The sequence below is a fragment of the Gallus gallus genome, chromosome 18 (assembly GCF_016699485.2).
Source record: "Gallus gallus isolate bGalGal1 chromosome 18, bGalGal1.mat.broiler.GRCg7b, whole genome shotgun sequence".
Classification (NCBI taxonomy): Eukaryota; Metazoa; Chordata; class Aves; order Galliformes; family Phasianidae; genus Gallus; species Gallus gallus.
Genome location: NC_052549.1, coordinates 1,409,247 through 1,423,261, shown reverse-complemented (window position 1 = coordinate 1,423,261; position 14,015 = coordinate 1,409,247). Strand labels below are relative to the sequence as shown.

The 14,015-nt window shown below is 48.4% G+C and overlaps 1 protein-coding gene across 8 annotated transcripts in view; it reads right to left on the bottom strand.

Moving 5' to 3' along the window:
- Positions 1-4,049: 4,049 nt before the first annotated feature.
- MAP2K4 (mitogen-activated protein kinase kinase 4) overlaps positions 4,050-14,015 on the bottom strand; it is an 88,584-nt gene continuing 78,618 nt past the window's right edge. For all 8 annotated transcript variants that reach the window (XM_040649617.2, XM_040649615.1, XM_040649614.2 and 5 more), the window contains 4 exons: positions 9,578-9,655; positions 8,460-8,608; positions 6,030-6,075; positions 4,050-4,999 (listed from right to left, as the gene is read on the bottom strand). In XM_040649617.2, the coding sequence (XP_040505551.1) occupies positions 4,886-4,999; positions 6,030-6,075; positions 8,460-8,608; positions 9,578-9,655 (387 nt within the window). In that variant the 3' untranslated portion in view covers positions 4,050-4,885. The remainder of the gene's footprint in view (positions 5,000-6,029; positions 6,076-8,459; positions 8,609-9,577; positions 9,656-14,015) is intronic.

The following is a 14,015-nucleotide window of genomic DNA, read 5'->3' as shown; positions in this document are numbered from 1 at the left end:
CAAACACAAACTAGGCCTCTGCTGTATTATTTGGCTCCAACAAGGTGCATTCCCATCTGGCCAAGAGAGGAACTGCCTTCATGGATGGCCATGGCAGCAACTTTTCCTCACAGAAAGCAGAGAAAGAATTGAGGGATTTGGTGGGATGTCTGGGAGGCTGCCCACAGTCCCATCCAACAGCCAGCTCTGTATTTTACTCCCAGTACAACAGTGGCACAGTGACCACCAGAATAGGGAGTTGGTGCTTCAGCTTCCGTCTGCACAGCCTTAAGCATAATGGTAAAAATCAGGAGCTGCTTTCTGTTCTTATTCACCAGAGCAGCCATTCCATCTTTCCCAGGGCCCTTCACACATTCAAAGCAATGACTGCACTTGGGGTTTGTGTCTGGCATCATAGCGAAAATTGAGCTTTTCTCCAAAGTGGTGCCTCTGGGGGAACCTACACCTCTTACCAAGAAGTCAGAGGACATAAGGCAGGAAGGAAGCCAAAGATGAGCGGAAATACATACCACACAACTCACAAGTGCTGCAGATGAAGTAGTCGGGGTGCCCATGTCCATCCATACTGCTTATGTCCATGCAGAGAGGAGTTTGAACTCATCAAAATCTTAAAATCTTGGAGTCCCACAGACATATCATAAATGCCAGTATATCTATTTTATGGATGCTACGTAATACCTGGAGAGAGTATCAGGAGCGCTTCAGCCCTGCACATCTGCATAAAGACGTGAGGAAGTGGTATGAGGTGTGAGACTGGGCCACTGTGCATGACAACAGCCCTTGGTGGCCCCAAGCCTGCCTGAAGTTAGAGCTGCTCCTCAGCCTTGGCTGAGCGCAGGAACTGGGACAGCCTCCAGTCCATGTGGTGCTACAGAGGGAAAGCAAGAGCTGAGACATGTAACCTTGTTGGGTTATCTGCAGGAGGATTCCCAACTCCAGGGTCAGAGGAAGCCATTGTAGCCCACTTATACCAGGAATGCTGGACTGGTTCAAGGCTCAGAGCAACAGCAACAGCAGCATTGCTTGGGCACAGGTCCTGTCCAAGACACAGAAGATTCATTTGGGGTCATAGGTTTCCCATACCACCCATGTGAGCAATAATGTGATGATAACAGCCCTTGGTGAAGGCAGAGAAGTCCAAGTGAGTCAACAGGAAAAAAAACCCAAGCATGGATTCTATGGGGCAACAGGGGGAACCTGAGGTGATGACAGACAGTCCTCCTTACATGCCACACAGTCACAAGGGAAAAGAGACCAGCGGGATCCTCTGCATCCTGAAAAGCACGGGGATGCCCAGTTCAGTTCTGCCACCTTTCTTTTGGTTTCTCGTCCACTGGGACAGCTTCCTCCAGAACAAACCTCAGCACAGACAGGCAGCTGTTGGTGCAGAAGGAACAGAATTGCTGTTTGTGGAGCTGGCAGGAGCAGGCCCTGCAGCATCTGACCTTGCTCCCCAGTGCTTGGTGGGTTTTGACTTTTGCCTGTAAAACACTGAGTTTGGAATCTTGGGTTATGGATGAAGAGCAGGGACAGCAAGCAGCCCAAAAACGTCCCAGGTATTGTGCTAGGAACAGGAACCTTCCAAAACAACCTTGATGTGTCAGAACCACGGAATTTATTTAAGCTGACAGACTTCAACCACCTCAAGCCTTTGTCACCATGTATCTCTAATGCAAGTCCTTCCCTGGCTCCATTGCCTGCCTTCCCTTCTCTTGGCAAGACTGTCACCCTCCAAGTGAAGGGTGGGAGCCAATGCCAGGTTACCCCACCAGTCCCTAAGAACTGAGCTGTGGTACGACCAACAGTCCCTGCCAGCATGCTCTTGTTCTTCTTCCTCTCATCAAAACCTTGGTCCCATCAAGTCAGTTTGACATTACAGGCACTCGTGGACGGCCCCATTCCCCAATACTGTGTTCATCTCTGTGGGGCTGATGATGGGGTCCAGTTCTGCTCATTCGCCTGGAAGGTTTCCAAGTCCTCCGTGGCCTCCAGGCAGACACGTATCCCAGCACCCAGAGCTTTGGCAGTAGAAATTACTCAGGACTCCATACTCTTAAATCTGGACACTGCAGAAAGCAGTGAGTGCTTTCCCACACATACAAGAAGCCTGCGAGGCTGTGAGCATCACTGCCCTCTCCCCAGGCTGTGGGTGCAGCCACCGGCCCTCCTCACAGGGACAAGATGTCCTGAGCCACCTCTGCCCCTCCGCCTCCCCTGGAGGAACGGCTGGAAGTCAGGGATTTCTCCGGCTCGTAACACATCTCCCCATTTATGTCTGACCTGACACAATGAAAATAACGAGGGCACGGTCGCATCCTAGTTTTATTACAACTGACCTGCAGGCAAAAGGATAGAACTATTACATAAACACTCTGATCCATGTATAATATCTTAAATAGAGAAGGAAGTCCAACCAGGATACCAGATAAAATACTCTGAAGCTCTCTGAAGCAGTTACGTTCCTGAGCTCCATTTTACAGACAATAAGGCAACATCCCTGCACATCGGCTTTGTGATCATTTTTATACATCTTTTTTTTCTATGGTACAAGAAAAAAAAAATAAGCAGAGTACACAATGTACAGTTCTTACACTATTTTCACAGCTTCTGAACACTATACACTTCTCTTTTATAAAGATACATTGCAATAAACGGTGCACCCTCAGTAGCTGAAACCGATGTATGATAAACGCGTTCTGTACAGCAGTGCCGCGCACAGCCCACGCCTGACTGCGACTCATTACTGCTTCAGCCACACTACGGGCCGTGCTCTGATTTAACCAGAGCTGCTGGGGAGGACCGCTCACTGCAGGGAATTCTGCTTTTTCAACTCCTTGCAGAGCTCAGCGCTGCCCCATTGGCGCTGCAGGAGTGCCGCCCAGGGTGCTGGGGACACTCAGCTTCAGCCGAGCGCAGTGGGAGCTGCAGCGCTGTGTGCCCTCTGCCGGGTGCTCAGAAGTGTGGCCTGGGCTCTCTGCTTCCCCACTCGAGGAGCGGGGCAGGGACGTGCTGTGCTCCCGCTGCAGCCCGGTGGCACCGAAATGCGAAGCCCCATCCGGGCAAATCCCACTACTGCTGCTGTGTGCGCACCGCTCTGCACATCCATCCCTCTGCCAAAGCTTCGAGTGGGCTGCTCACATTCTGGCAAAGTCATATTGAGTGCTGAAAAGTGGACAATTCAAACTGGAAACCACGCAGCCTCCATTTGATCCCCAGCATGCTGCAGAACATCTGAGAACTGCAGTAGTTTGGAGGGAAAAAAAAAAGTTTTCAGTAAAAAAATCACCTCTGAAAACGATGCCAAATTTAGAAGGTAAAATGACAGCTGATCTGCTTCGTGCTCAGCCGTTGGTCACGAGGTCACACCTTCACAGCATCACAGGATGGCTTAGGCTGCAGGGGACCTTCAAGATCATCCAATTCCAACCCCTGCCATGGGCTGGCTGCCCCCAGCTCAGGCTGCACCCTACTTGTGGCCTCAGGCACCTCCAGGGATGTGGCACCCACAGCTCTGGGCAGTGCCAGTCCAACACCTCGCCTGGTCTTGTTGGCTCAGTTGAAAACCCAGAAGGTGTTTGACATCCCCTCATCTCTGCTACCTTGTAAGGTTCTCAGCAAGGTTCACTGTAAAGTACAACAACATGAGCTTCCCAGGTAACAGGTAACAGGAGGTTACATACACCCAAAAGGCGAACAAGGCTTCCAACCAAGCAGAGCATCACATTTGCAGCAGCACAATGGGCACAGACTCAGTGTGGCAGGGAAACCATCCTGCACAGTGCTGAGAAGGAACTGCTGAGGTCTGGCCATGTTAGGGACACAGTGGGCTGGGAAGCGGCAGTGCTGCTGGCTGGGCTGGGGGCAGGGAAACGGTGCTAGCAGCAGAGCTGGGGACAGTGAAGAGCATGAGAAACATTGACTAGGAATCACAGACGTTCATTTCTGGCTCAGAAAAACAGCCGCAGACTTTGTGAACGGCACTTGTCGAAGTCAAAGCAAAGCCAGCCGGTGGTGAGCGCTGTGCAGCTATAAATCAGGTCACAAGCGGGTTAAATTCAATCGAGTAGTTTAATAATTCTTCAGATCAAAGGTCTTATCTTACCAGGTAACAATTTACAGGACGCCTAGTTAAGAGTGAAGAGTGGCTGGCTTGGTAAAAGGAGAAAGAATACATGATGTCCCATCTCTGAATAGTTTAATGTTAGCCTCTTTCAACGCGACATATTTTTGGTAAAGACATATTCACTATGTTTAACATGATCTCTCTTTAACAGGAAGTTCAGCTGAGCACACTGTCCCCAGAAAGTACGCTGCGACTGTAAAGCAACAGAATTTCATAGCGGTAAATCTATTGCACTTTGTGAAGAATAAAATTCTCCTTTGCCTTTCTGGCTCCAGAAGGCAAAGCATCTCGTTGGTTAAGCAAGTTCTTCTCCCTCCAGGCAAAGTCTCTTAATGTTCAGACAGACAACGCCTAACTTTCGTTTGTTTGCTTTTTATTATTACTTGAAACAACAATTGGAAGAATTTGAGAGAAAAATCTTTCCAGTAGCTGCTGAGGAGTCTCCAAGTTTGAGTCTAGAAATGAATTTTAGGTGCTATCCAATCACGGTCAACAAATAAATGTACTTATTTCCACATTTCATGAATATGTCCACAAAAGAGCAGATGAGGTCTCTCTTTGACCAACACTAACACTGTGTGATCAGGTATTACAGGGATGCACTTTATATGTGACAACAGTATACAGACAGGATGGAAATAACACCAATATTATTGCACATGGTGTCTGGGCGAGCATTAAAAACACTGCAATATGTGATGAAAATTCTTTACAGCTTGTTTTCTCTCAGCCCTTTTTCTAGAGTTTGACGTAGCAGCAATATCAATCGACATACATTGGAGAGCTGGGAGTTGCTGGCATTTGATCCAGGATTTTACAAACATAGCATGCAACATCCACTGTGCGTTCCTCATACATCAGAATGAAGGGATGTTTCTGGAATCAGACAGAGAAACAAGCAGGTTACTACACTTGCCTTTCAGGTTGGATACCCCAGATACAAGCACAGCATATAGATTTGCCTGATGCAAGACTCCCATGGGTGGCAGTGAGGGCAGGACACCAGGACATGGCCTGGTCTGTGGCTTTCTGCATGTAAGGTATCCTTATCTTAAACATGCAGGAAAGAGGTGGGGTGAGACTCCATGGGAGACACACTGAAATACTTTCATTAAAGACTTCATCATCGGCCTTTTCAGCAATGAAGAGACAGAAACAACGGGGAGATGTGACCTAGGAGGCCAAACAGGAGGTGAGGATCCCAAACCAGTTCTCCTGAACTCTGATCCTCACATTTGCCCAGCAGGCTGTACTGGCTGGCTCTACCTCACAGCAGATGGGAAATAATGACATGGTGACTCTGTGGGCCAGGACGCCAGGCAAACTCCCTTCCCACAATGCCGACACCATCAGGCACCCAGGACAGGTTTCCCCCATTCTCTGAAGGGGTGGCTTCCCAATGCACGGAGTTCCATGAAAATACGTGGCTGCCAAGTGTGACTTATCCAACACCAAGGCCCAGCCAACCTCCTTGCTTCATGGTGTGGCTAATGTATTGGAGGCATTGAGGTCTGCCAGCAATCTGACAGGGCTTCTGAGTGCCTGTCACAGGATCTCAAGCCAAGGCAGAGGTTGCAGGGCACAGCCTACATGTCTTACCCAAACCTGCACACTTCAGAGACCACATGGGTCAGCTATGTCTGGTTAGACAACCCACTCCAATACGGCATCTGCACCATCACCTAGCTCCTAGAACTGAGTACTTATGGACAGACACCAATAATCTTGGCCATCATGAGAGCCACACAAGCCTGACAGGGTGGCAGGGAGGCACTGTTGTCCTTCAGGCTGCAGAGCTGAATGCTCTGCTTCCATCAGCCAAGAAGACACAGACGTGTGACCCAGCCCTGCTCTGTGCTGTGCACAGCCGCAGCAGCCGGGCTCAGCAGGCATGCTCTGCACTCACCAGAAGCTCTTTGTACTTTGGCCTTTTGGACTCGTCCTTTGTAAGGCTAAAGAAAGCAGAAAGAGAATTAGGAAAAGGTAGGGCTGAGGAAACGGTTACAGACATTAAACATACATTTTTACAGCATAAGATACTGAATCTACTGCTGTCGTGGAGGAACTCTGAGCATCCCAAACCATTCAAGTCCAGGAATGTGGTTTCCTCTGAAAGTCACCCTTTCCAAGCTGCAAGTCATCACCAGACTCCCTCCCCACACTGGTGCAGGTGCTAGCATGAGCACAGACCCCATAGTGATCAACAAACCCCACTAAGGATGGGCCTAAGAGAGCTGCAAGCTAAACCACATCGTTCCCCCCAGCGCAGTGGGCAGCCAGAGTTCTGACAACAGTCTCAGTCATGGGGTCCGATTTTGGGTGGTCCTGCACGGAATAAGGAGCTGGACTCGATGATCCTAACGGCTCCTTTCAGCCTGGCACAGTCAGGGATTCCACAATCCCACACTGCAGCCTGGCCATGCGGCCGCCATCTCCGCAGCACAGGGACAGCTCGCTGGCTCCTGGCCTGCAGCACAGGGCACAGCCAGGCTGTGGTGGGACAGCAGGAGGCAGCAAAGGCCACCAAAGGCCCCACAGCACTGCGGACACAGACACAGCCCAACCGGTGCTCCACGTTGCCCCCTCAACTTTCTAACATTAGCAAAAATAACATTTTCTTGCAGATCTATCACAACCAGCAGACAGCAACACTGCACGACTCTTCCATCATTTTTCCTGACTCTTCACTACACAAAAATAGAGGGCTATTAAATAGATATGTGTGGGGTGATGCCCCGGGGATCAGTGCCATCACTCACCCACCAGCACAGCCTTTAGGAGATTTACCTGCTGCTAACACCAGTCTGTGCTTAACTAAAAGTTACTACGAAAAATGTTTATTACAGCGTTGCTATGATGACATCATAAATATTCCAGACAGAAGTCTGCCTATTTACAAAACTGAAGAAAAAACAGAATTAGACAGAAATCTGCCCGGTGCTCTGTGCACTGCAGTTGTCCCAGAGCAGCAGGCCCTGGGAACGGTGAATGGGAGGAAAATACAAACGGAGCAATGAGACACATTGGGCAAACGCTGCTGTTCAGCACAGACGCCATGCAGGTTCCTCTCTTGGGTCATCTGGAGCCACATCTAACAGCACAAACAGGCAGGAGAGCAAGCTCTTGGTTTTTAGCACTCTGTTATGACACCACATCTCTACAGAGAAGTGTGTGGGAAATCATCCATTGCCTGTACTGTACGTGGCAGGGGAAAGCAACACTGACTTTCTGATACGTAGTTTTTCTGCATGTAGTTTTTGTCTGACAAATGAAAACCATTTTGACATTTCATTTTCTGCAGTAACAAGGTCTTAATACAGACACTTGGAAAACAGAATCTGCATTCTGAAAATTCCTAATTCTGAAAGACAATACAATCCAAACCCCAAACCCTCTTCCACTTTGAACCTGAACCCTTCACTTCTCCAGAGTACTGAAAATATTAAAACAAAATCTCTTAAAAAGTAAAGAACTGTCTCTTGTTGAAAATTCCTGTGTCACAGAGCTTTGAGGACATCCCTGGCTCAGGATGTCCATCACCTACATAGACCCAGAACAGAAAGGCCTGAAGGGGTATGCAGATCACACTGACCCGTGCACTTCATTATTAGGTTAACAAAATTACTCTGATGACCCTTCACGTTTTGAAGGAAAAGTACTTAGAAAATTCACACACAGCCCTTAGCCTAAGCAGGACCATGCACAGGTGGCAGGCAGATGGACTGCTGGAGACTTCTGCACAAGCTCTGCAAACAGCCCATCCAAGGCTGACCAACCTGCACAGGCCCTTCCACCTCATAAATGTATTTTGAGTCTTTATCTTCTCACACCGGACATGAGATCAATAAGCAAGCAAGCCACCTGCTGCAGGTCCTGACAGCCAGCTGAGCAGAACCATGTCCAACCAGGCAGGAAGGCAAGGCTAGGCAAAAGGCAGGACTAGAACAGATCCTCAGCTCAACCGCAAGACAATACTACCAGGTGTCTCAGGCTTCTTCCTGAAGAAGACAAGGCAATAGCAGGTCTGTTCAAAGGCTGTATAGTAACTAATGAACAGGCTGCACAGGCCAAGCAGATCTCCCACCATGGGTCTTGTGACTCTGAGGTTTTCTCCTTATTTCTTCCCTGAAGAGCAGCTCCCAAAAGCCTGTCCTTCAGACCCCACTCAGACAAAAGACTCAAAAACCTCCCATCACCTTCCAAAGAAGAGAAATGTGAAGTCCTCAACCTTGTGTTGGTGCAGGAACTTGGAACTAAGCGTTGGCACATGACTTGACAAATAATTTGCAATGACAAAAAAATACAACTCCAAGTGCTTTGTGTAGGTAACACTTACCACAAGTTGACAAAGTTGATGAAACTTGGGGAGAATTCCCTTTCCTCTGAGTTACTCAGCTGTGGTGGGTCTCCTTTTACTACTTGTGTCAACTGGTCAAACACACTGTTCCATTTGGGGTAGGGGAATCGCCCTGTGGCCAGCTCATACTGTGAGAAGACAGTAACAGCAGGAGACAGGTTACACAATGCCAAGTTCTTTCAGGGTAACAAAATCTCTACAAAGAGCCCGAAGGTCCCAAAGGAAAACTAAGATGAGATTCTCCATCCCATCCCCTACAGGCAGTTCAGCTGAGAGAAGGACGAGGAGTTTTGCTATCTACATCAAGACTGTATCTCAACTCACCCAGCTAAGATTTAACCCAGCTATGCTGAACTCTCATATGGTCAATGCCTCTCCTCTACTGACCATAAAATGAACCAATGGCCTTTTTAAGATACTTCAAAAGTGGGAAAACAAAATCCTCCAATCCCTTCCCAGACATCGTAATAACCACTATGGAAAAGGGATCCCGAGAAAACAAGCATTTTAAAATGCCTGCAGGGAGGGCAGCCCATTGATAGAAGCTACTGACCCATTGCTTCTGATTTCTCTTTTACTTCACCACTCTGAGAAGGGGATAACTTCTCAATTGATCGATGTTTGCATTTTTCAGTGTTGTCGTCAGAGAGAAATCAGCAACTGGGAACGAGGATTAACTGACAAACTGCACAGCTGGAGTAGCCCACACACCAGGGCTGTGAGAGGCTCATTCACAAAGGCTGGGTGCTCTTTCTGCACCGCCACGCTCACCATGCCTCCTCACATCAGATTTTGAAGACAAAATTCATTTACAATCCAGCACCTTTTCCCTGCTCACATCTCTGCTTCTGACTATAGCTGCAGCTAAATGTATCCCCAGTGGTTCAGGCTAGCCCTCTGCCTTGAAGGGATTTATATTCCTTCTGAGCCAGGAGGTTCCCACTTCCATCACAAAATACAAATGCTACACTGCAGCAGAGCCAGGCTTCACTTCAAGCACATTTGACACCAACCAGCTCCGTCACACCGCCATGTGCACTACGGATACCCAGCAGGGAACTGCCATGCAGCAGAGGGCCTAAGCCCTACTCACTCACCAGTGTAATCCCCAAGCTCCAGACGTCTGAGCGGACGTCATAGCCTTGCCTGGATGCGCTGGGATCTATCCTTTCCGGCTGAAACAGAAAAAAGTACCATTCAAACACCGTGTCATGCAGGACAGAATGAGACACATCTGGAAACTTGGAAAAAATAAGTTCATCCCACCAGGACGACATTCAACCCCAACAGAGAACCACCTGATGTCCCTGGAGGTGTTCCAGAACTGCAGAGATGTGGCACTGAGGAACGTGGTTTGGTTGGCACTGCGGTGATGGGATGGTGGCTGTATGAGGTGATCTCAGGGGTCTTTTCCAACCATAATGACTTTATGAATCTGTGATGTCTTCATGTTATCAGGCCTTCAGATACCCAAAAGACCTTCCCACAGAAAATGACAGCAAGGTGGACGTGGGTGATCTGCGCCCCAGAGTGATCTATCCAGGGAGCAGGACTATCTCTATGCTTTGCATGTCATGTTTATGAGAATGCCTCTCTTATTACAAATGTAATAATTAAAATGCCAGAAGAAACAGGATCACATTCTGATTTCACTGCAAACAGTGATAGAGAGACCTGAATTCCAATTCAGTACTAAATTATCAGCTGCAAGAAATACTAGGAAAGCCTTGATTGCTCCATGAGCAACATTTCAGTAAGATTTCACATCAGATGCATACTGAAGAGTGCCATGCAGCCAACAAAATCCCATAGTGCAACCTCAAGCCACCGGTGGACCACCACATGTGTGAGGAAACAACCCCCACAGGTTCACCCCACAGCACCCCCCTAGCCCCAAAGCCCAAGGCATTTTTGGCTGCTCTGTCCTGCTGCTAGCTTTCCTCTTCGCCACCCTCCGCTTGCACAAAGGTGCCCCAAATGTACTTCCAAACCTCTTCCTTTCCCTCACTCAGCAGGATATTCTCTAACAAGGGCACACACTGAGGTCACCAGTCAAACAACCAAACATACCCGCAAAGAGAAAGGGCAGAAGTCATTTTCAGCAGGCTTGACTGACTCTGCATGTCTTTGTTACCTTCCTGTTTCCACAGTGTTGTTAGGTGGTGTATTACCTTCCCAATGCCATCGGTGTGTTTTCTCACCCTCTCTCCCAGTTACAGTATCTACTTTGAAACAGGCTGGGTTCAAATGCCCCGAGTGCTGTCTTTTAGGATCACAGAATCACAGAATCATTAAGGCTGGGAAAGACCACTAAGACCATCTGGTCCAACCATCAGCCCACCCCCACCATGCCCACCAGACCAATCATGGGCTGCCTGAAGAGAATGTGAGGCTTTGTGTGTTAATAGGTAGCAGCAGTGGGAAGGGAAAATGCAATCTAATATTCTCTGATGGTTTCAAGATGATGGAATGGTCTTCTTGGATGGATCAAATAATAAAAAGAAAACATGTAAGAAATGTCTTAGTGGGCAATGTTAGTGGTAGGTGGACAGCTGGACTAGATGATCTTAGAGGTCTTCTCCAACTTTCCTGATGCTGTGATTCTACTACTCTTTCCTGCCCCCTCAGGTCTGTATGTTGCCTTGTTTTCTTATCCTTTAGTTATGATTTTCATTTGTTTTGACCTCATGTATTAGATTTTCCCATTGATGGGGTACTGCTGGATGGATTTTTCAATAATCCTGGTGGAAGTGAGCATAAAATAATAAAATTGGTAAAATTAAATTCTCTTAGATCTATTATCAGTTCTTCATGTACCCACTTGGAGGCTCAGTCAAAATCAATCACATTTGCATTATACATAAACCCACGCTTCTGACTGCTCACAATTCAGAATTCTGTCCTGCCTGGATAAGCACAGTCTTTTCATATTGGTTTCTCCATTTAAACAGACTACTGAATCAGCTGATAAGGAATTAATAGCTAAGATAAACCCTTTCTTTTACAGATGGAAAACAGAAATGTAAAGACAATTTCTCCAACATTTTGAACCTGAGACAGCAAGGAAAACATCCCAAAACAGTAGAAAGGGTGAGGATTTAAACAGAAAATGTGCTCTGAGATCCTGCTACTCATTGATCTGAGGGGAAGAAGGATTGATAACCAGTGACCAGTCAGGATTTGGATGCTCTTGGATATTTCAGGAAGCTACTGGAGATTGCAGCCAGAAGTAAAACATCTCACGGAGGAGCCAGTGGGTGCACAGAACAAAGAACACACTCAGGCTCGAGAAGAACAAGAGGAACTCGTACTTCTACTCTGCTCAGAAGTAATAGGTCCAACCAATCCAAAGTGCTCTCGGTGCATTTCCATCAACAGTCCAAAATGGAAATGGAAAATGCCAGCACAACAGAGGACAGAAGAATGCGGCATCAACAACAAGCAATGTGGAACCTTCTGCCATGGGAAGAGTTTCTGGTGACCCTCCCATAAATCTCTCAAGGACAATGCTGTGTCTATCCCGTCCGTTCTCAATGTCGTGCTGCAGCTGCAACACCGCCCACAGCCTTGTCTGCCCACAGCTCCCACACAGCTCTCTCTGGCACGGCGGGTCTCAGTGGACAGAGGAGAACAGCCTGACTCCATCAGCTATGAGCAACTAAGTCCCAGCACAATGGCAGGCCTGGGTACAGTGCTGCTGGGACTGTGGCCCCATGACACTACTGCTTGCCCTCTGTGCAAAGCTCTCCTCCAGCCCTCCTGCCAGACCCTGGGGACATTCTGCTGCCTTCTGGTTCCAGCAGCAGGCAGGAAGACAGGCTGTCAAGAAGATGACCTCTGAGGTCCCCTCCATCCCGAGCCACTCCGCGATTCTGTTTTATGATTCTGTAAGTCTGAAGTACCCACAGGGGCAGCCTGCTACCATGACCACGCGAAGTGTGATGGAGGGACACTCCATCAGGGGTCAGGGACAGGGCTCTACACAGCCATGGCACAGCTAAGGACCAAAATAAATCCCCTGTAAATACAGAGCAAAAAATCCTGGGAACTTTCCATGTAGAGGACATGACAGCAATTATCACCAAGGGAGAGTCAGTGTGTCGCACTCAGGGACCAGGGATGAGAACTGCAGACAAACCCCAGCTCCTGCTGGATGTCTTTCTAATGCCAACTGCAAGCAAGGAAAGGAAATGGTCGAGACAGAGATCAACCCCTGGATGTGCTGCTGACTGTGTGAAGAGGCAGGGCATGAATGCACCACAGGGACAGCCTGACACAGGGCTTCCCTCCACTTAGTGCCCACCTAAGCACCAGCATCTGCACTGACAAAAGAGCAGAAATGGGAAATGTTGATCCTCCCCATTCTTCCAAGCCCCCAGATAAGCAAACGTGCAATTTGGGATGGGACACAAGAACAGATGCACATACAACTTGCTGCCGTTCTCAGTTGTTTCATGTTGCTGAAGAACAAAACAGTATTTCTAGGAAAACATGATCCTTGAAGCTCAGATTTGGATTTTCACTAGTTATATCATCAGGGAATTTCTGTCTTACACACACTGCAAATTCAAAACTGCCTGCATGGCACGAAACTGTACTTAATACATCCTTATTTACTACTTAAACCAACATGTCCCCAAAGTAAGACAATAAAAAGGTTGCAAGGAGTGAAGAACTACCAGAAAGCAACCCGTGCAATCCAAAACACAGAACAGAACTGGCAGGATATAAATGCTCCCTCCTCTTTCACTGACAGATGTGAGCTGAAGCTGCCAGCATCCACTGCAGCCCACCTCCCCTCACACACAGCAGCTCACATTGAGGAACACTGGACGTGAAGCCCAGGGTCTGCCCTGCCTTTGTTGGATGATGGGAGCAGGTAAAGCCCTGCACATCTGGAAGCTGTATTGTGATGGCTGCAGCTTCAGAGCTGTCTGCACCAAATTCTGATGCACAGCATACGGTGAGCTACAAGCCAGGCAGCCAGAGCTAATACACCTCCACGGCTCCAACAGTGATTGCATATGAATCCTGCATGTAAGAGACAGAGCTCCCCAGCACACTCTTCTGCTGCTTTGTTAACCAACGGATCAAATCTGTATGTGTTTAGGCAGCACTCCAGACAAAAGTGCTGTTTTCCCAGCCGTGATAACCCCAACAGCACGGCTGTGCCCTGCGAGGGCTCAGTGCTCACAGGGAGCCATGTGTCACCATGCAGAGCCACGGGGCAGCGGCTCTGAACTGCTGCCCATGGGGCTGTGCAACAGCGATGGAAACCATCTTTAGGACCATAAACAAACAGTTTGGGAAATTCTTCTGTTCAGTAAAGGAAAATGCTGCCACTCCCTTTTCACGTTGCTGTATTTCTCAAGAATATTCCTGTGGCGAAGAGTGATTTGTTCCTCCTTCAGGGCTCTCCCTGCACGGGCCTCACACAACCGGAGTCGGAGCGATGGCCAACCTCAGTGGGAGCCCAGGCAGGCAGGGAAGCAGAGCAGGGCAGCAAGGGAGCACCGACCTGCTGGACTCTCAGAC